Source organism: Salvia splendens, chromosome 13 (assembly GCF_004379255.2).
Source record: "Salvia splendens isolate huo1 chromosome 13, SspV2, whole genome shotgun sequence".
Taxonomy (NCBI): Eukaryota; Viridiplantae; Streptophyta; class Magnoliopsida; order Lamiales; family Lamiaceae; genus Salvia; species Salvia splendens.
The window spans coordinates 5,175,238-5,198,112 of NC_056044.1; the positions used below are offsets into that span (position 1 = coordinate 5,175,238).

Sequence of the window (22,875 nt, forward strand, 5' to 3'; positions counted from 1 at the left end):
ACACAATGCTCCTTAAATCCACTGGATCACTGGGTCCAGGAACTCAAGAGAACTACAGTGTTTTTGTCGTTGGACATACTCGACTCCCCTTCAAAAAATAAATCCCTCAACCCGAATACTATGAATTAGTATAGGGAAGTGGGGTCGATCCCACAGAGATGGATTCGCAGGGTAGCGCTAAGAGATTATGGAAACAAACGGCTGCTGCCACGCAAAGGGGTTGAGATTTTAACTACCACTAGATCTAGGCAAGAAATGTAAACGCTAGACCTAGGACACAGAAAACTTACTGGAATCAGACATCAATTCCGAAAGACACAATCACTTCCTTGACTGAGTAAATAACTAACTGATTGAGACTAGGCAGAAAGAATAAAACAGCGGGGAACATGATTCCAAATATAGCAAGTACGGTAAAAAGCTGCAGATAACAGAACAGCTCCAGCTAGCTTCGCATGCAAAGTTCCTAATAGATTCAGAAACGCAAATGCAAAAAACAGAGCATACTCCTAGATTCGAACAGAATATAGAAATTGAGATGCCGGAAACTTGCTACGAATCGGAAATAAACCAGATCTACGTAAACTAGGCGGAATGAAATGAAAACACGTAAGCTAGGCATGAAATTTAAACACTCCTGCTCAGAATCACGTCGGACGCTTAATCCACTCCGGATCCAAGCAATCCAAACTCAACAATCAACTAAATCAACTCCATAACTCCGATTCTAACAGATCTACTCCGATCACCGCCAAATTCAATCAATCAAGAACAATCTGCAAACAAATCACAAACTCCAGCAAAACCCAACCTCCGATTCATCCAAAAACAGAACCATTCTTCAGATCCAAACGAAAAATATCAGCAAATAATCAGAAACCATCTGCAAGAAAAATAAACAACTCCGACAATCCAACTCGAAATCAAGCGAACTCAACCAGCAAACCAGAAATGAACACAATAGACATAAGCGAAAGTAAAATCTGGAATAAGACAGGAAATATTGGTTAACAAAAGAAAACCGAGCTTCGAACAGCGAAGCTCGGTGGAATCAGTGTAAATAGCAACGGAAATGTAAATTGTTTCTTCGCCCTTGAACTAGGACGGTGTTACAACCCTCGAACCACTCTCGGAAAGCTAAAATGTGAACCCCAGCCAAGTGCTAACTGGAATCTCTCGCGAATTTGGAGTCAAGTGTGTGGAAAGGTGAATCGAGCAAGGGGCTGTTAGTGAGGCCTCCACCCGAGAAGGTCCCTCCAGCCTGCATGCTTCTCCCTTTTATAGATGCGGACATAGCCTTCTAGAGTTTTCGTAGAAATCCCTATTCTACCCTTCAACTCCGAGGCTTCCTCCGTCTAGCAATTTTCTTCCAATTGTTCACCCTTTCGCCAGTTTCCTAGGACCATGCAAGCGTCCTCTTCTTTTCCTGGATCTGGCGAAAAACTTCACATACCTGACTTAATTCAATGCGTTAGACCCAGTAATTTCATGAAATGAACCCCTAGACCGATGCATGAAATTAGCCTTATCAAGCGTTATATGGAGAAGATCAAAGCTAACCCTCATATTCCGCTTGCAGCTATACGGCAATGCGTCGATGAAGATTTTGGCCTGAAGATAGGTAGGATGAAGGCATATCGGGCCAGAGAGCACGCAGTGGACGGTATTTTTGGCTCTGCGGCGTCCCAATACAGACACTTGTTCTACTATAAAGCCGAATTGGAGCGGACGCACCCTGAATCCAGCATTCATATACATTATGAGAATATGAGGGAATCTGGTGCCGTTGGACCGAGATTCATGAGGTTTTACTGCTGTCTAGGGCCGCTGAAAAAAGGATGGAAGGAGTTATGTCGCCCGATTATCTTCTTCGACGCTTGTTTCTTGCGAGGGATGTACAAAGCCAGCTAATGACAACAATGGGGATTGATCCCAACAATGGCTGGTGGCCGATTGCTTGGGCGGTGACTGAGGCCGAGAGTTATGTCCAATGGAAGTGGTTCGTGGAGTACTTGGCCGATGACCTAAACTTGCATGCAAATGGGCCACGTTATGTGTTTATGTCTGACCAACAAAAGGTAGGCCATCCGTTATTCCAATATTTATCATGTACGTGATATGTGATTTACTTTTATTTGTAATTTGTTTAATAAATTATGTACTGAACTGTGATTTTGTGGTAATGTATTGTTGTGTTGCATCAGGGCCTTGCAAAGTTGCTTGCTGAGGAATTCCCACAAAGCGAGCATCGCTTTTGTGTTCAGCACATATACAACAATTTTAAGAAGAGATTTGTTGGTGAAGATTTCAAAGACCGGTTGTGGGAGATTGCCTCGAGTATTACCCTCGAACAGTATGTGGCTTTGATGGATGCTTTGCAAACCGAATATCCCAGTGCACACCAGTGGCTTTCTGGAGTAGCTCCCAAAGAAAAGTGGGTCAAGGCCTTTTTCTCTCCACACACTTGTTGTGATGTGATCCTGAACAACATCTGTGAGACATTCAATTCGAAGATTGCATTGGCTCGCGAGGAAGCAATTATCAGCATGTTGGAGGACATTCGAACAAGTCAAATGGAAAGAATTCAGATCAGAGGCCAATGGATCAAAAGCTACGATCACGCAGTCCCGTCTGTTATCAAGGAGCTTGTTGATAAGTGGTTCGCGAGGGCTTCATCGTGGAGGGCTACATGGAACGGACAGTCTTCGTACCAAGTGTTTGGGCCGTCTGGCCAATATGTTGTCAACATGCGCGATTTTACTTGTTCTTGCAGATTGTGGCAGCTAACCGGAATCCCGTGCACGCATGCTATCGCAACTATCAACAAGAATGGCGACGACATGACGCGATTCGTTTCCCGATACTATTTGAAGTCAACAATGATCATGCTGTACGAGAATGTCCTCTACCCCATCAATGGGGTAGCCAGTTGGCCGAAGAGTACTGCGGATGGTTCAGTGGAAATGGTGCCCCCGAGGTCAAAGAGACAGCGTGGTAGGCCGAAGAAACTGAGACGTGAGGAGCCCCAGATTCGTCTTCATGCAGATGGAGGTGAGTCATTGCGTCGCACCTTCGTGATGAAATATCGTTGGTGCGGTCTAGAAGGTCATAATAGGAGGACATGCAGCAATGATCCTCGGACAGATGCCCGTTCTCAGGTTAGGGAGACTTCGCGTGAACATGGTGACAGTACTTTACCTGAATCGTCAAACAATCCCCAACGACAAGAGGTACTATGCAGTAAGTATATGCAACTATATTATGTAATTGTACACAGTGCTTAAGCATGTATACTTACTATACTATTAATTGTTGCAGCCTAATGTTTCGAATCTGAGACCAAGCAGTCGGACAAGGACTCATCCTCAGAGATGCGGCCGCCGCGGTGATCAAGATTGATGGCCTTTACTTATTAACGTTGGTTTGTTTCGGATGGGTTGAACAATTTGTGTCAGTGATGATATGAATAATATGATTTGTATGGTACAGACTATTTTGTAACAGACTAGTATTTTGGTGGAAGTAAAGTTCTGTGGAAAAATTTTGGTGGTGGTATTTTTATGGATAGCGTACGTCGCTTTGTGATTTCAATCATATTTGAGTAACTTCATTTGTAATTTCAGTGATAGTTTGGTAGTATTCATTTGTGTACATGGTCTGTGATTTCAATCATATTTGAGTAACTTCATTTGTGATTTCAGTTTGGTAGTATTCATTTGTGTGCATGGTTTGTGATTTCAATCATATTTGAGTAACTTCATTTGTGATTTCAGTTTGGTAGTATTCATTTGTGTACATGGTTTGTGATTTCAGTCATAGTTGTGTAACCTCATTCGTGCTTTCAGACATAAATGAATAGCAACAAAGCAAAGCATAGTCGATCAGGATTTCAGTTTGTGATTTCAGAAATGAACCACGGAGTGAACACGACATAGCATTGTTATAACAGTAGAAAAATTACAATACATAAGAACAAGATTGTGATTTTTAAGCGTCGGAAAGTTGTTGCCATCTGACCAATTTTCACCGCCAATGCGTCACACTCTTCAGTTTTCATACCCAGTTGTAGCTTCAAGTCTTCAAACTCCACGGTTTTCAAGCGCAATTTCTCATGCAGCACACCTTCGAGTGGAGATTTGCTTCGAAGTTCAGCTTCAAATTGGTCTCGCTCAAGTTTCACTCTCTGAAAATAACTGTCTTGACTTGGGGATAGACTCGCATCAAACCATCGAAAAAACTTGCAGTCATCGTCCTGCATAATAATTTCTCATTAATCATTATGCCAACAAAATTAATGGGCAACATGATCAAAATACATGGTTTTAACCTTCCATATAGGGCAGCGATAGTAACGTCTACCCGGGTTAGCAGCCGTCCTTGATGTAACGAGCTCGGCCTCAAGATCGTGATTACACTTCACAATTTCTGGACGAGGCCAATTCCAATTGAAGCTTGAGCCGAACGATTGAGAAGAAGAAGAAGAAGACATTGCGTAACGACCTGAATTCAGTTCGACAATACAAAAATCAAATCGACCAAGAATTGCAAAAATAATTTTCAAATGCCCGACAGTAACCATACAACCAAAAAAAATCAACCAACAATTGCAAAATAAAATTCCAACGGAAATCGCCTAAAACCCTCTTTGATACACTAAATTCAGCAAAATCCAGATGAAATCCACTAAATTCGAGATCCCGAACGGCTGGCGAAGATATGAAATCCCCTAAATTGCCCGATGCCGAAGAAGGTAAAATCGCGTATACTGTTTTGAGAGGGAAATCAGAATTTGAGTAGAACTTGAAAGGGGTAGATGAAACGAAAATGGAGGGAAGAAATAATGAAACAGAATTGAAAAATATAAATGGAATTATGATTACACAGGTGCTTGACAAGACCGCACCTGCAAATGCAGTCATAGGGGTGCAGCCTAATGCAATCAAAAGGTCTAAACTGCCCTTCACCCCATTTGGGCATTTTCGTCCGAAAAATGGCAAAATATACACGATTTGTGATTATATGTTTTGTCAGATCCCTGTGGTGGTATTTTTAAAAGTTAGGGGCCTCTGATGTTACAAGGCGAAAAGTCAGGGCCTTTTGGTGCAGTTCACTCCTTATATATATGGGTGTGTTGTATCGCATACTTATATATATGGGTGTGTTGTATTGTTATGCATAAATTGATAGAGCTGAAAACTAAAATGTTTCTTAGTTTGTTCATATGTGCTTTTCTATCCACTCGTAGTCTTAAATATTTCCTTCGAACAACTTAGCAATATGATGATGTTGTAAAGCAAAAATCATGCATATTTCATTCACGAATTCACGGTTCGGAAGAAAGCTGCTTCACAACAATGATGATTACCCTATTCACCGATTCCATTTGATTTTATTTAAGCAAAAATCATGCATATTTCATTCACGAATTCACGGTTCGGAAGAAAGCTACTTCACAAAATGATGATTACGCAGTTTACTGGTTCCATTGCATTTTATTTTTATTTCTTGTTTATAATCAACAATTATAATGGTATTTTTAATCATGCATATTAGCAAAAAACATGCATATTTGAATGATATTTTTAATATTTTTTTCAAAATTTTCTTTTTATATATGTATAAATGAATAGATTTTGAAAAGTCTAAAAATATTAAATTAAGGGTATTTTGATTGCTTCGTAAGTTTTAATTTATTATAGACAAAGTTGTAAGTAATACGAGTTTTAATGCGTAATTAATAAAATAAGAGAGGGAGAGGGATGATGAGATGGAAGTAGTGTTAGTGGATTGTATATTTGTATGGTCCACATTTAGAATGATTATTTGTTTAAAACTTTCAATATTTAGTGTTAGTCTAATATTTAGTGAACGGCCCAAAGTGATAAAATTAGTCTATATTTTGTCGCCGGAGGTAGTACTCCATCCGTCCCTCTGTAGTAGAGTAGTTTATTTTCGGCACGAGATTTAAGAAAAAATGTTTTAATTAAATTAAGTAAAGGAGAATAAAGTAGAAAGTAAAAATGTAGAAATATAGAGAAAGATTATAAAGTAAGAGAGAAGACATGTTATTGCTTTTGCCAACAAAGGAAACGATAGCCCAAAAAGGAATCCGACTCAGCTACATATAAATGTGTCAAGTGGGCCGGGCCCGATGAGGCCCGGTGACATTTAGGCCCAGTCAGCCACAGGGCCAGGCCCATGTCTGGAGTGGTCCAGGCCTGGCTTGGGTTTTGGTATATATATAATGTGCCCAGCCCGAGCTCGGGCCCAAATGGTAAGTGGGATGGGTCGGGCTGGGCCTGGCCAGGCCAAGTTTGCTAAATAATGGAAAGGCTAAATAGAATTATACTACACATATTGCATGCATAATCAATTATGGAACTATGAAAAAAAAACAATTATAGAACTATGATACGGTATGAAGAGTACGTGATCAATTGCTAATTAATTAATAATCTAAAATTAAGACCAATTTTTAACCATTAGATTAGGAGATCTAGTGGTTGATATATTACCAGGTGGATTATATTTAAATTTAAATAATTATTAAATAAAATTAAAAAGTATTAATGTCAATAATATCTTATTAAAATCATGGCAAAACTTTAAATTAACGTAACTCTCTCGATTTAAATTATTTTTTCGCAAAATATATATCAAATTAAAGATAATTTTATAAGGATTCCAACGAGATATCAATTGAATATGTTCCGATGATGTTCGGGTGATGAAATTTGATGATTTATATTTCAATTTTCGTACGTGTTGATAAGCAGATTTGATCAACAAATGCAAAAAGAAATCGCAATATAGTGTATGTAAAATCTCAATATAGTGTATGTAAAATATCAATAAAATTGTGTTGATATTTTCTTGTAATCGTGTTGATATACTCATGTCATATTGTTGATATTTGTAATACACTATGTTGATATATAAAAAAACCACGAAAATTATAATATGATAACATAATGACGATATTACTCTTTTGTTGATATTTTGTCTACTATTTATTGAAATTTGTAAGCTTTAATCTCATCAACTCATTTCAAAATCTAAGGGTGTAAGACTTAGTTTTGGGTTATGGTTTTATAAACATTATAAGAGGACCCTGGTATGAAGTACTATAATTAAGGAACTACTAACAAACAAATTACACGCATTATGTATAAATCAGTTTTACCCTTCCCAGATTATATAATCCCACGGTTCCCATACACGCATTATGTATAAATCAGTTTTACCCTTCCCAGATTATATAATCCCACGGTTCCCACAAAATTAGAAGTTATGATATACTACTATAATTATGGAACTATATTAAATAGAAATAAATCAATTTAACTATCTATAATTATGCAAATCAATTAAGGATTAATATCTACTATAAAAATCAAATGTAATTGGAAACAAATTTGTTACTCCCTCCGTCCGGCATTAGGAGTCCCGATTGACTATTTTCATCTGTCCGGTATTAGGAGTCCCAGTTTGACATTTCCACAAAAAGTGAAATAAAAATATTATAAAATAAAACACTAAAAAGCTCAAGTAAAAACACATCCAAAGAATAATACAAATGGGTCACACATTACATTATCACACACTCCAATTATTACACACTCCAATTATTACACACTCAAACATTTCTTAAAACCCGCACCCAACTCAACCGGGACTCTTAATGCCGGACGGAGGGAGTATGAGTTTTGATTTTGGTTAAATAATTGAATTAATTGATTAATTTTGCATAATATTATTAATAAAATCTATAAATATCTATATACAAATATAAAATAACATGCAATCTAATATTCTCTTCATCCCGCAGTAAGAGTCCTATTTAGTTATGGCACAGGTTTTAAGAAATGCGGGTTAAATAAGTTAGTGGAATATGTGTCCCACTTGTATATATTAGTTTTATAATAAAATGTGAGCGGAATAAGTAGATGGAATGTGAGACCTACTTACCATTTATGATAAAAGTGAAATAGAACTATTATTGTGGAACGAATTAAAATGGTAAAATAAGACTCTTATTGTAGGACGGAGGGAGTGATAAATTAATTGAAAAGATATGAATATCTAGAAATAATATCGAATCTTCTTACTCATGTCCATATGCATGTACACATAAGACAATAAAAGGCATAATACATATGTATACATATTATATACACATAAATAACTAATCAATCACTTTATTTATCGAGCTATTTTTGATAGAGATAGATCATTAAGAACTAATCTCTACAATAATGCAAATAATGCAAATCAAAGTAATTAATTCTAAGATATACTATTTTCAAAAGAGAAAAGTAGTTAACAACTAATCTCAACATGAAAATCAAATTTGATAATAATATAAATTTTGATTTAGATTGGTTAACTTAATTCATCTAATAATAAATAAAATCAAAGCATCTTTATACATAATATGCAAAAAATAAATATATTTAAAGAACTAATAATATTTAGTATAAAATTGAGATATTGTTGGGCTTGTGCTGAGCTTTGAGTGGGCTTAGGCCCGGGCCGGTCCTGGGTTTGTAAAAGGGCCCAATTGGAGCATGTTTAGGGCTCGTTCGATGTTTGCTAAAGGGACATATTTGAGGAGAAAACTGGGCAATAATGGCAGTTTGGTGTTCCATATATATTTATGCATGGCCCTCGATATGACCAAAGGCCCACACTATTCCTTTTGACTTTTGGCATAAATAATTATTGCAACTTACTTGATTTTGTAAATCTGGTCCGATACGGTGGCAGCAAAATTGCATGCAAAATTACCAATTTGCCCCGTGACTTTTTCATTTCCCCCATCCCCAATTTACTGTCATTTTGTAGGTACACACTTCCAACACACTTTTTCTCTCAAGTCCAAAAACTTCAGATCTGGTGTGGAGTGTGAAGCACCGTTCTAGTTCAACGGCGCGCTCTAGCGATATCTCCGGCGTGCTTCAGCGCCTCGCTAGTGTACCGGATCCGGCTATTGACGAAGTCACGAGCTCTGAGCATGAGCAGGAGCCTTGTTACGGGTGTCTACATAGAGACGTTTTCGACGGAGAATCATTTTCAAGAGATAAATTAATGCCATCTCTGAATGGAATCACCCCTAAATCCCCAAAATGAAAATCATTTTCATCTTTGAGGAGCATTTCTTTTTCTCTCTAGACTCTTACCATGAGGAAATTTGATCCGAGGCCAGTGTTCTTCAAGAGAGAATGGAACCGCTGCTGGACATTCCTAGTCGGATTCAGAGTCACTGCCATCATTGCCACTAAGATGTCCCTCAGTCTCACAGAGGAGGAGGCAGCGAAATCTCCATTCGTGCATAGGCCAGAAAGACTAGTCACTAGTTTTGATGAATGAAAAAGTCCGTTCATCATGGAAATGTATATACCATCTATGATTTTTATCCTTTTAAATCAATTACAAGACTCCAATGACAGATTTTGAGCATTGTTTGTCCAAACTTGAGCTTGTCTGTGTTCCCCGATTGGGCTGTGCAAATAACAAGAATGATCTTTTACTGATTAAAGAAGATGTCATTATTGGCCCATTTGTATAAAAAAAACATCCTAGTTGCGTTCTCTCTCCCTCTCTCTCTCTCTCTCTCTCTGCTATTGGTGGATGTGTTTGCTGCTGATAGGTTTGTCGACTCCGAGCTTTGGCCAGAGTCTTGAGCTCGCCGGTAGCGCCGTCGGATTGAGGCGGCAGCGGGGTGCGAGGTGTTGAGTGGCAGGGGCGTAGAGTTGAGCTGAGAGAGAAAGAATCGATAGATGTTTTACTCTCAGATGCTGCCGTCAAAGAAGTGGGCGTTAGGCGTCATTTGGATGGCCGCTCATTGCCATAAACGCCTTAAGAAGGATCAAGCCCACCACACCCACATTCCTTTTTTTGTCGGTCTCTCTCTGTTCAAAAAGTCCCACAAAAATGAAGAAGAGTAAACGATGATATTTGACAAATTTTATGGGGGTATAGTTGGAAAATTAGGTGAAATATTAATGGTGATAGCATCGATGACACTCATTTCGGGGGTGCAAGCTTAGACATTATTGTATAAGGTGACGAGTTCGAGCCCTCTTGACGTCAGTTGTAATTTCCTCATTTCTATAAGAGTTTATTTGTAATTTTCTCCTTCATATAGGAGTTTTTTTAAAAAAACAACACATTTTATATCAATTATGTGGGACCCACAACAAATAAATCTTCCCATATTTATATTTGCCCAACTTATTTAGGACGAACCGAACACGCCCTTAATCTACTAAGCTCAGCCTAAGCCCGCGCCATTTCATTGGTGGTCCTGGCCTGTGCCTAGTCGGCCGGGCCTGTGCCGGGTCGGCTCAGCCCGTTTGACATCTCTAGCTACATAGGTACAGAGAGAGTATTATTTATTTATTTATTTATTTATACGTAGGACATGTTAAAATTCCATATATTTATAGAAAATATTTATTTATGTAAGTCAGATTCTACGCAACCTAAATAAACGAGAGCAGGGGAACTGCGGAAGTAAGTATATCCGAAGGCGGGAAGACGAAACTAGGGCATAGTTCTCAGTTTCCCAAATTGAATTCCATTTCAAAATCGTAAGTCCTCCTTCACCCGTCATCATATCCAGGCAATAATGTTACATTTTCTCTACGATTGTCACAATTTTCCTGATTTTATTCCGATAATTTTACTTCAATCTATTCGCAGAACTGAACTGCAGTCTGCAATTCATTCAGCTACAAACGCAGTCGATCGAAGCTCAAAATGGTATGTGATGCAATTTATTGTGTTTAAGCGCAAACTTAATTGATTGATGGCCATCAGTTGCAAAAAGTTCGGTTATTGTGGTCTTCTAAAAAATTTGTTTATTTGTATCACTCAGTGTTTTCTTCGTTTCAGTCTGGCAGAAAAGAAACTGTTCTGGACTTAGCGAAATTCGTTGACAAGGGTGTTCAAGTCAAACTAACTGGTGGAAGGCTGGGTATGTGGTTTCTGTTTTCTGGATTATAATTTTTGTAATCCCACTTTGTGTGTAACGTGATGTTGTTAGGAAAAAGGATAAAAATAATTGAAGTGTAAAGTAGTGATTTAGATCTTCCACTTAACTGGATCAGATGAACGGTAGTAGTGTTGTTTGCACTCAATATGTGGGCAGTAATGTTGGCTTACTCTGTTCAAGTTCATTATTGGTTTAAGACTAATTGGTTGTGATCATTCATTTTGTGTGTTTTTTAAAGGTGCTTGAACTTACTAATAATAGCTTCCTGTCATTTTCACTATGAAGACAGTTCATTGTTATTTCTCTTACTCTCTTATTCTACCGCCAACTTCCTTTGGTTTGGGATTTCAGAGGCTTTTCACCGCCCTTGTCGACATATGTTTACTTAATTAGTGACAATAATTGTAAGACTGAGTCACTGACTATGTTTTAGTGACTTGATAAGTAGTTTCCTGTTTTTCTAGTTGGGCATATTGTAGATCTGAGACTTTTCCTTGATTCCTTACGAGGTTCAATTATTTCCTGGAGTTGGCTAGTGTTTATGGATATGTATCTCTATGAATTTGCCTTCATTGATTTTAGCTTTTGTCATCGTGCGGGAAGCAATTGTTTCTGCTTTTTGACTAATCTGTAGAAATAAAGCTGAAATTCCTAAGTCCAAAACATCTTACATGGCACTTGCAGCATAATTTGATTTCTAAGTATTTGGTAGGTCATACTTCGGTTCAGTGAAATATGTCAGTCAATTATACAACTTCTGCAGCTTGTGTTTCACATCCAACTATTTTTTTATGCTCAGTAGTAGAACCTCATGAATTTGAAAGATAATGTTTTTCTCACTTTCATTGATTTCTTTTGGCAAAGCTAGATGCTATATTCCGTATAAGCTTAACTCCAGCTATTCCTTTCAGTGACTGGAACTTTAAAAGGCTATGACCAGTTGCTCAATCTTGTTTTGGATGAAGCAGTAGAATTTCTTAGAGGTAAGTTCATTATTTGTTGGCAGTTTCTGCAAACATACATGGCATGATTCTGCATATTTATCTTGTGTGCATCATTGGTATGACCAGTTTTGCTGACATATGATGAGAACCAAGGTCATCCAGACCTCTATGCATATGACTTGTGATATTTACCCATATACTTCCTCCCAAAATCATGGTATCTAAATGTAAAAAGATAGCTGCTCATAATTGCTGAGGAGTGGAATCTAAGTATACACCATGTTACATGAATTGGTCATATTTAGAAGCTGCTACCGTATTTACCTTAAACATCCAACTTATTGCTGATATAATCTTTATTTTTGGCTTGATGTTATTGATAATTAACTCCCCAACCATGGGTCTTTTATACTCCACATAGCCATATTTGTCCCTCTAGGCACTTAGTAGCAATGCCTATTGATTTCATGTATTACTATATTCTGTGCTAATAATTTGATGATAATCATGATATGCAAGGACCTTATGGATCTTTGAATCAGTGAAGTCACATGATGAAACTCATCTGTGATGCTATCACATAAACTATTCCTACATGACAAACATTGTCCTTCCCATGGGGAAGATATTAAGTGCTATGGATTTTATTTTCCTATACTAGTAGGAGTCATTGCTGCATAAAAACTATCAATTATTCACATACACATTTATTCACTCTCTGCAGATCCAGAAGATCCCCTAAAGACAACTGATCAGACCCGCCGCATTGGCTTAATAGTATGTCTCATCAATGTGCATGGATAATTTTTATTGTGTTCTATACTTCTATGTCCCACTGCACTGCAGATTCACATTAACCTTCAATTACAGTTTGATACAGCTAGAAGTTTTACATTAGCGGAAAATCCTCCATACATATCAGAGATTCAGAAGATGCTTGCATCCTCATGGAAGTTTGATTTTCTTTTTTCAAAAGAATTATAGCCAAAACAACTTTTAGGTCCCTATACTTTAAAATTTTTAATGTATGTTTTGCTAAGTCCTTGTACTGTTTTTTTTCGGTTACAAGATCCCTGCTGTTATACTTTTTTGCATTTCCAATTGAGATTCATTTTTGAGATCGCATTAACACAAACATCACTGCATGTTTATTTAATAACTAGCAGAAGGCTTAGAGAATGCAAAATAGCTATTACCTGTTCCTGTACATGTAATGTTCGGTTTCTTCAACTTCAGGTTTGCCGAGGAACTGCTGTTATGCTCGTTTCTCCAACAGATGGAACAGATGAGATTTCCAATCCATTCGTTCAGCCTGATGGGGCATAGATGCTGCATCCCTACGTGAGATCCTACATTTATAGGAGACTTCAAGAAATGGGCTTTACTTTGCAACTTCTGGAATATGTTTCCCCTACTTCTCTTCTATCATAAGTTAACCTTTGTCAGATTTAATAGTTGTGCCATGGCAGTGATGAGAAATATACTTAAATGTGTTAATCTTTGTCAGATTTAGACAATATTTGGATATTTCACAGTGAACACTAGTAGTTCTGCTGCACTGACCCTTATCTTGATTCTATGATCTGTTATACATTCGCAATAGACATTGGTAAACCGGAAACTATTTGTCCAAACTTCTTTGGTTTTTTTGCCCTTTGTATGCTTGCCTTTTTTTTGGATGTTGGAAATATTTTATTTATCATCTTTGTTAAATCTATGTAATTTAGGTGAAATCATGTGTATGTATGTTTTCACAGCCCCGAATTATTGAAGTGATTTTGGAAAAGCAAACATTTGCTATAGGTGTACTAACATGCTGCTTGCTGAGGGAAAATTCAATGCTATGACCAATTCTAGGTTCATCTCATAAAATTAATCTCTAGAAAAGAATTGTGTAGCTATTTTGGTATAAAACTAGTAGTAGTACATTCTTATTTTTGAAATTTTCTTCATTATACATTACACTATAAATAATGTGGATTTTATCATCTGCAAACATCACTTTGACTACTTTATATATATAGAGAGTAGTGATATAGGGCAAGTGCCTACTAACTACATAATTAGAAAACAAATCACAGCCACAAGATTAAGAAAAACAAGGGCTAGTATTAATACATGTAATTTTAGAATTTAAAGGAGAAATTAGTTTCCTCTCTCACAAATTTACTCCACAATAACAAAGCGGTTCACAATAACAAAGCGGGGGTATAATGGTCATTGACAGCCAAAATTAGGTTACGTCATTGCAAATTCAATCCAAAATCCGTTGGTCTTCTTCACCTCGACGCAGCTGCTGGCGCTCCGCAGCAGGAATATGACCTGCTCCGATCTCTCCTCTCGCGCATGCTTGGGAGGCTGATCGGTCTGGTCGTTCTCGATTAAAAACGAGACTCTCCCGACGCTGCCGACCTCCATGGTGCTGCAGGAGTTGCGGTGCGAGGAGGAGACGTCGGAGCAGGCGTTGCAAGCATTTTCTCTCTCTACATCATCTCTGCGAAACCATGGAAGCCGCGCACAAACATTTTCTTGCAATATTTAAAATTGTTTTGAGGAGGAATATCATATCTGATTAATATGATATTCCACATATCTTTCTTCGGAACATACTGATTGCAGAAGTTGTTGTGAATATTTAGACTAGTATGTTCTTGCTGCGTGTCCTTACTCTAATGAACGGTCATCGAGATCTCAAGAATTACTTCACATGTTAAAAGCCTATGCTCATGCTGTGGTAGTGGAATTCTCAAGCATATGTTTTTCTTGTCTGTCATGTGCTTTAATATAGAACTACTGTACTAAATTGTTGTAATTGATATGGAAAGTGTACACAGTTTTTTGTACTTGTATATCTTTCTCACTAAGTGCAAAATGTATTAAGATAGATCTAATGTAAAAAACATCTCGTTTTTTCCTAATTTTATAGGTATTTGTTAACAACAGTGAAGTAAAAACATGCTAATAGTGATGTGTTTTGTTAACAACAGTGAAGTAAAATCATGCTAATAGTGATGTGTCTTGTTAACAACAGTGAAGTAAAATCATGCTAATAGTGATGTGTCTTGTTAATAATAGTGAAGTAAAATCATGCTAATAGTGATATGTTTTGTTAACAACAGTCAAATAAAATCATGTTATTTGTTAATACAAAGATCGTAGGTTCATCCACTTTTATGGTATGTGGATCTTCAATAACTGCACCTGCTGGCTGCTGACACTAGTTTTAATTTAGCAATGGATGTGCTTCCTATTTTTCCTATCACCCATGCACATCCAGAATATTGAATTTTGAATATAACCAACAAATAATTTAAATCAGCTAATTCAATAAAAAAGGAGCTACGGAGTACCAGAAGCTTAAAATTATAAAATTCATGTATTTCAAAGAACTGTATTAATTATTATAAATAAAATTTATTGGTCTTCTAAGTAAAGTCGAATTTTCTTATAAATTACGATAACAACAGTTTGGTGCGATTACTCCTAGTTCCAATAATTAATTCGTATAAATTTATCAGCATAGTGACCGCACTCCGCCTTGCTGCAATTTGTGGTGGCGCCACCAGGATCGGCAAGTTGTATCCTTTCACGAGGCTCAGGTCGTAGACGTCCATCCCGTTGAAGCTGTCGAGTGCGATCTCAGCCAGAGTAACCGGAATCGCCGCCGTGACGGAGTCGGCGCATTCGACCTTTCCGGATCCGCAGTCGCCGGTCACGCAGGAGAAATTTCCGGACGGATCTTCGGAGCAGTGCATGCACCACCAAAATCGGAGACTACGGTGGCGGAGGTGGCGGTGGCACAGATAGAGGAGGAAGAAGATCCGGTGAAATTGGATGAATTTCTCAATTCCAGCTTATGAATTTAATAAAGTAATTTTTAAAAATACCCTTGGTCTATTTTATATTATTAAAATAAATAATATGTGTTACCTTTATTGTGTGGCTAAGATTTGTTCTCTAGTTATACACTTAATATTAGTTATACTTTGATCACTTCCCTATATATATATATATATATATTTATATTTACTATCTTTGTAGTAAAACTTGTATTGTGCATGGAGTTTCTACTATTACTATCGACATTAATCGGTAGCTTCGATGTAGAGAGCACAATTTTGGGTATGATAGCAACGTCGTTCCTATCTAAACGTGGCATAAGTCGATTAGAGACAATTTACCCAATTCAATTTCCAAATAATACATCGCTTTCCAATTCCATAAATCACATCATGATGAGTAGCTTTTTTGTTCATGTATGTATGCCTTTTATTTCATCCTCATATAATGTGATAGTACTATTTTCTATGCTTTCTAGTTTCTACCTATTGACTTTGGCAGAATGCGAATGTCCATTCCTTTTAATGATTTAATCTAACCATTTTCTTCATTGGGTGGATCAAGTTACCACCTACAAATAATATTCAAATATACGTTTGAGTATTTTTATTTCATCGTAACATTTCTTATAATTTAGATAAGTCAACGAATTAAAGTATCGAAATTTTCAATTCATCGTAGTAAAAAGCGGATCAACAGATATTATTTCTTCCTATCGATCTACCTTCGTGGTAAATGTTCCCTTATCAAATAAATTGAACTGAAAGAAAAGCCAATTGCAGGATAAAAATTGTTTTTTGCATCCACAGATCCACTCCATTTAGAATTAGGATTAATCAGTTCCGAATCATGCTTGATCAATTCTAATTAAAATTTATTAATCACATTTAGAATGTACTCCCTCTTGCATAAAAGTTTGTCACTTATTTTCATCTTCTTCTCTCCTACAAAGTTTGTCACGTACACCATTTTTTGTAGTGGACCTCATATTCCACTAACTTATTCTCACTCGCATTTATCTATGAAACTAATACTAGTGTTTCAACTCACTTTTCGTTATATTTTTAAAACCCGTGGCGGATAAAAATATGACAAATTTTGTGAAACAGAGTAATTAAGACAAGATGCAATGTGCACCAAATTCGGGCGCATGATTTTTGCAAGTGTTATTTATTTCACTAATACCTACCTTCATCCATTAAATATAAAAACTATTTTCATTTTGTTACGTCCTTTAAAAATAGAAACTTTTAAAACTGACTAGATTAGAAAGTGGACCTTAGAATCCACTAATATTACTTTCACTATTTTTTCTCTTTCTCTCATTACTTTATCCATTTTTATCTTCATCTCTCTTACTTTATTAATTCATTTATCTTACTTTACTAATTGTGCATTAAAATTGTGTCGTTTCAAAAGTTTATACTCTCTTCGTCCCGTCATAAGCAAGCCACTTTTTTTGAACTCAGGATTTAAGGAATTGATATTTAGGAAGTGTTTGATAAGATAGTAATACCATGATAGAGAATTATGTGTGGACATTTCTAATTGTTTGATATATCATATTTAAGGTTAACTCAGAGCCCTAAATAAGACAATGGCCCGCCTCAATCTTGCCAAAATTATAACTTAACCATATTTATGTAACCAACCAATTTGTCAAGTTAAGCCATTGTTATTTAATACTGCTATACAAATTTAGATAATTCCTTTTCTATCAAACACCAAAGAAAAAATCTTATCTCTGCATATCTTGACACGAAGCTCGTATTTCTTATCTTGTTTTTACATACCTTCTCATATCCCACCTTTTTAGCAAACAAGTCCTTAAAGAGTTAAAGTGGAGAGGGTTAAAGTATGAGAAAGTAAAAAGTAGAGGAATAAAAAGAATAAAAATAGGTGGGAAAATAAAGTAAGAGATACTCCCTCCGTCCAGCATTAAAAGTCTCATTTCTCCATGGCACGGGTTTTAAGAAAGTTGTTAGAGTGTGTAATAAATGGTGTGTGATAGTGGAATTTGGGACCCACTTCAAGTTTGTTAATTTTTTGGCTCTCAAAATTTTGAAAATTGCTGTCTTCATATATGCATTAAATATGCTTCTTCAATTCAATTCAATTGCATTACTTATGCTTCCAAAATTCGATTTTTGCTCCCAAAGTCACAATTTAAAACTGAATTTAAATCAACATAATAAAAAAACCCTTCAAACTGAATTTAAAATTACACTCAACATAATAAAAAAACCCTTCAAATCATAATTCATCAAATTAGCTTGAAATATGTTCACCATACACAATTCAGTCACTGCTATTGATTCAAAGTACAAAGAGGGAAAGCTAAAAATCAAATTTCCCTTTACAAAAAAAATGAGGGAAATTTGAACTCCTAAAAGTACAACTTCAAAGCCGCTATTAATACCTCACCTACACTCATTTACTCCACTTCTAACCACCTCAATCTGAAAAACTCCCAAAAAAAGCTCCCAACAGTTTTGTTGATGTAAATCCCTCAGAAAAAATTCATCATAGGGATGGATATTGGGCAGCGGCCAACAAAACACTTGAATAGCAGCATCAAGAACAACATGGTGCAGTTTCTACTCAAGCACAGCCATGATGGAGTGCTCGCAAGAGGGGCTGTTATGGAAGCAGCAGATGCATTTGAAGTTAGTAGGAAAATCGTGTACAGGGTATGGAAGGCAGCCAAGGAGCTGATGCAAAGGGGAGAACCTGCAATTATGCAAGGAAAGATTAAAGGATACCATCATGCTGATCAATTAAAAATTGATGAAGAAAAGGTTAGAAACTTATCTACTCTTGAGAGAGCTTCACTGAGAAAAATGGCTGTCAAATTAAATGTTAGCAAGAGCACATTAGGTCAGTGGGTAAAGCATGGTAAACTAAGGCCACATACAAATGCAATCAAACCTGCACTCACCAATGTCAATAAGATAGCAAGGGTTAGATGAAGTCTTAGTCAACTTCAGCCACAAATTACTCAAGGTAGAGTTCCATATCAAAGCATGCACAATGTAGTGCATATAGATGAAAAATGGTTCTATATGACCAAGGCCTCAGACAGATACTACCTCTTGCCGGATGAGGATGAGCCATATAGGGCATGCAAATCCAAGAGATTCATAACCAAAGTTATGTTTATGTGTGCTGTCAGTAGACCACATTTTGGTATGGATGGGCAGCCAACATATGATGGTAAGGTGGGAATATTTCCCTTCACTGAAGTAATGCCAGCACAGAGGAGATCAAAGAACAGGCCCAGAGGGACCATGGAAACCAAGGCAGTCCATTCAGTAACAAAGGAAGTGATGAGGGACTGCCTGATCAACAAGGTATATCCAACTTTTTCATGCTATCAGATCTTAACAACTCATGAAAGATCATCATTTAGCTAACCATATTGTTCTCCATGACAGATTATACCTGCAATAAAGGCCAGGCGGCATGTTTGGGCAAGTAAAGACATCTACATTCAGCAAGATAATGCAACCCCATACATAACAGCCATGGATCCAGAGTTTCAAGCTGTTGCCAATTCAGATGGATTTAGAATCCAACTGATTTGTCAACCAGCTAATTCCCCTGACACTAACATCTTAGACTTGGGTTTTTTTAGAGCAATTCAGTCACTGCAGTATGAGAAACCATGCAAGACTGTGGATGAACTTGTGGGGAATGTGTGTAGCTCTTTTGCAGAGCTTTCACCACAAACACTCAACAGAGTATTCCTAAGTTTGCAGGCTTGCCTCACTGAAATCCTCAGGTGCAGGGGTGGAAATGGATACAAAGTTCCACACATCAACAAAGATAGGCTACAAAGAACAGTGGGACTGCCCAATCAGCTTGAGGTGGAGGAGGATGTTGTGAGAGAGGTGCTACAATGGCTACAAATGCCAGAGAACAATTATGGGTCAGTGTATGATATAGGCCACCTGTCAAGTGCATTTGGCATCTAAGTAAGCCAAAGTGATGTTTTTGGAATAGGGTAGTCTGATTTTTTTGGTGTGTTGGTCAGCCCCTATTATTTTTGGGTTAGGGTCTGCTGTTTTTGTTTTTTTGGTGTATAGACATAGTGCAAACCTAATGTAATGCACATAGGATGATGATACAAGACCTTCAGAAAAATTTCATCATAGGGTATGGACACAAGCCTCCAAACCTATTAAAGGGGTGGCTTTTAACTTAACCATATTGAACACATACAAACCCCATCATCACAGAGACTACAAACAGCATATTCCACCAAGTATAGCCACAATTCCAATCAGATTAGCAACTCAGAATAATTTCATCATATTGCAGCAAGTAAAGCCTCCAAACCTATTAAAGGGGCGGCTTTTAACTTAACCATATTGAACACATACAAACCCCATCATCACAGATACTACAAACAGCATATTCCACCAAGTATAGCCACAATTCACCATCATATTAGCAACTCAGAATAATTTCATCATATTTCAGCAAGTAAAGCCTCCAAACCTAACCAAGGGGTGGCTTTTCACTCACAATAACCAACACATACATCATCATAAAAGCAGCAGAGACTAATTTTCGAAATTCCATCACATATCAGTAGATTCAGCCTCCTAACCCAAACTGGGGGTGGCTTAAACAGAATACAATAGCCACAGAACAGCCCAATGCACAAATTCCACCAACAAACCTAATTTCAGCACATAGGGCAAGATCAAACCTCCTAACCCAAAATGGGGGTGGCTTAAACAGCAACAACTCAAAATAACCCTATAGAAACCCCCAAAATCAGACCAAACGAGAATCTCCAAACCCTAGATAGGGGTGATTCTTAAAAACTCACAACATTAGAGGAGGTCTTTCATGCCAGGCAAGAGAATCAAGAGGATCTCCTTGAACCACTCCTCTTCCTCAACAGGCCGTCGTCGCCTCTTCACCCGCGGTGTTTCAGGCACCACGGTGGAGTCATCAACACCATAACCCGGCGTATCAGGGACTATGAGCTCTGAATCGAGCCAAGCATCGGGCGTATCAGGGACGTATAGCTCCGAATCGAGCATGGTCTCCGGCGTATCAGTGACGACTAGCTCCGAATCGAGCTTACATTCCAGATCTGGGGTTTCAACGGACATAGATGGCTTAGAATCGGTCGAATCGACCTTCGATTCCACCATCGGAGTTTCATCAACCACAGTGGACATCGAATCGAACGAATCGAACCCATTGATGGGGGATAGGGTTTCAGAGGGTACATAGTCCATTTAGGCTAGAGTGAAGAGGATGAGGAGGCGGCGAGTGTGAGGAGGAGGAGACGGCGAGTAGATCTAGGGTTTTGGAATAGAGAGAGGGTGAGAGACCGACCGAGCGAGCGAGAGAGAGAGAGATAAAATGAGGTTGAATGAGAGTGAGAGTGAGAGTGAGAGAGAGTGAGGGAAAAAATTAGATTTTGGGTGGGTGTGTTAATTAATGGCATATAGTGTAATTTGTTGAGAAGGGTGAGGGTAATTAAATTGTCCAAATATGGTAAGTAGAACCGGGACTCCTATTGCCGGACAGACAAAAATGGAAAAAACGGGACTTATATTCGCGGACGGAGGGAGTAAGATTTTTTTGCTTAAAAGAGAAATGACACACTTTTAGTTGGATATCCCAAAAGGAAAAGTGGCTTGCTTATAATAGAACGGAGGAATATTTTAGAAAGACCGAGGTAGTTGGATATCCGAACCGGAACCGCCGATTCCGGTTTTGTCGAAGGTGGAACCGGAACCGAACCGTGAGGCTATTTCACGGTTCCGGTTCCGGTTCGGAACCGCCGGTTTTTCCGGTGGTTTAGGCGGTTTCGGTTCGGAACCGGCGGTTTCGCGGTTCGGTTTTTTTTTTTTGTTTTTTTTTGTTTTAATTTGAAATTTGGATTTATATAACAAATTGGAACAAGACAATGTATAATTCACATAGAAATACGGCGAATAAGAAGAAAATGATATCAATTTTATTGAGTTTGAGTTGTAACGGACAACGATACATTACAAATTACAATACATATACATAATACATCTACAGCAAGCGGGTATCAAAATCAAATCAGAAGGAACATGAGGACAACTTCTAAATGTAAATGAGAGATAGAGGGGGGTATTTATAGATAAAAATGGGGGTAAATGGAAGAATTTGAATTTGAAATCTGAAATTAAAAAAAATATTTGAATTTCGGAAAACCGGCGGTTTCGGCGGAAAACCGCCGGAACCGCCGGTTTCCGGGCGAAAACCGCCAGTTTCCGGGAAAAAAACCGCCGGTTCGGTCAACAAACCGTCTGCCAAAAGCTGCGCCATGTCGCCTCGTGTCCCGCGCCGCCTCCGACAGCCCCTGAACCGGCGGTTTAACCGCCCAAAAACCGCCGGAACCGGCCGGTTTTTCCGCTGAAAAGTTGCCGCCTCCACCCATCCCCCTGCTGCCTTGATTTGAGTGCCCGAACCGGTGGTTCCGCCGGTTAACCGGCAGTTCTGAACCGTCCCGAACCGCCGGTTCGGTGATGGTTCCGGTTCGAAAAAACTTGAACCTGAACCGGACCGTGACCCGATTTGTAACGGTTCCGGTTCGGGAAATTTGCCACGGTTCCGGTTTGCCGGTTAACCGCCGGAACCGGAACCGGTGGGCATCTCTAAGTAAATTGTTGTACTGTTTACATATGAAAACCATATAATAGTAATAATATAAGTATCTTATTTACTTCTATGTCTGCAATTAAATCTTTCATATTTCTTTTTTTTTTATTCATTGTTAAATGTTTCGTTTCATTTTTATTATTTTTGATGGACTTTCATATTCTACAATTTATTTTTAATTTATAATAAAATTATTACAATTTAAAAGTTTAACTTACATTTCACTAATTTCCCTCTATTTTGTTTAATAATAAGGAGTAGTACTAGTATTTCTTAAAATTAATATAGAACTAAAGTGAAATAGTTAATAATCGACGGAAATCCCCAATGGACATCCGAGTAATCAAAGTCTATCTATAAGTAGCAACGCCATGAATTCATATCCTACCACCAAAGTAAGAAAATCTTAAAAATAAAGAAACCAATCTTTATTGCATG

General features: G+C 37.7%; 4 protein-coding genes across 5 annotated transcripts; 3 read left to right on the top strand and 1 right to left on the bottom strand.

Annotated features, from left to right (window-relative positions):
* Nucleotides 1-1,919: 1,919 nt before the first annotated feature.
* On the top strand, nt 1,920-3,399 carry LOC121760373. Its single transcript, XM_042156054.1, has 3 exons — nt 1,920-2,078; nt 2,205-3,230; nt 3,319-3,399. The coding sequence occupies exons 1-3, from the start codon at nt 1,920-1,922 to the stop codon at nt 3,397-3,399; spliced, it is 1,266 nt and encodes a 421-aa protein (XP_042011988.1).
* A 7,048-nt stretch (nt 3,400-10,447) lies between these two features.
* Nucleotides 10,448-13,574, top strand: LOC121760026 (sm-like protein LSM7). 2 transcript variants are annotated; one of them, XM_042155624.1, is made up of 6 exons: nt 10,448-10,592; nt 10,705-10,764; nt 10,897-10,978; nt 11,908-11,979; nt 12,665-12,734; nt 13,177-13,574. In XM_042155624.1, the coding sequence occupies exons 2-6, from the start codon at nt 10,762-10,764 to the stop codon at nt 13,283-13,285; spliced, it is 336 nt and encodes a 111-aa protein (XP_042011558.1). In that variant the 5' UTR covers nt 10,448-10,592; nt 10,705-10,761; the 3' UTR covers nt 13,286-13,574. The 2 variants fall into 2 exon arrangements, with proteins under 2 accessions (XP_042011558.1, XP_042011559.1); XM_042155625.1 differs by having other exon boundaries at nt 12,665-12,717.
* Nucleotides 13,575-14,178: 604 nt separating this feature from the next.
* LOC121760374 (pathogenesis-related thaumatin-like protein 3.2) lies at nt 14,179-15,695 on the bottom strand. Its single transcript, XM_042156055.1, has 3 exons — nt 15,468-15,695; nt 14,551-14,609; nt 14,179-14,434 (listed from the first exon to the last, which is right to left on the bottom strand). The coding sequence occupies exons 1-3, from the start codon at nt 15,693-15,695 to the stop codon at nt 14,179-14,181; spliced, it is 543 nt and encodes a 180-aa protein (XP_042011989.1).
* Nucleotides 15,696-18,311: 2,616 nt separating this feature from the next.
* LOC121760375 lies at nt 18,312-19,754 on the top strand. Its single transcript, XM_042156056.1, has 3 exons — nt 18,312-18,740; nt 18,852-19,130; nt 19,215-19,754. The coding sequence occupies exons 1-3, from the start codon at nt 18,312-18,314 to the stop codon at nt 19,752-19,754; spliced, it is 1,248 nt and encodes a 415-aa protein (XP_042011990.1).
* The last annotated feature ends 3,121 nt before the right edge of the window (nt 19,755-22,875 follow it).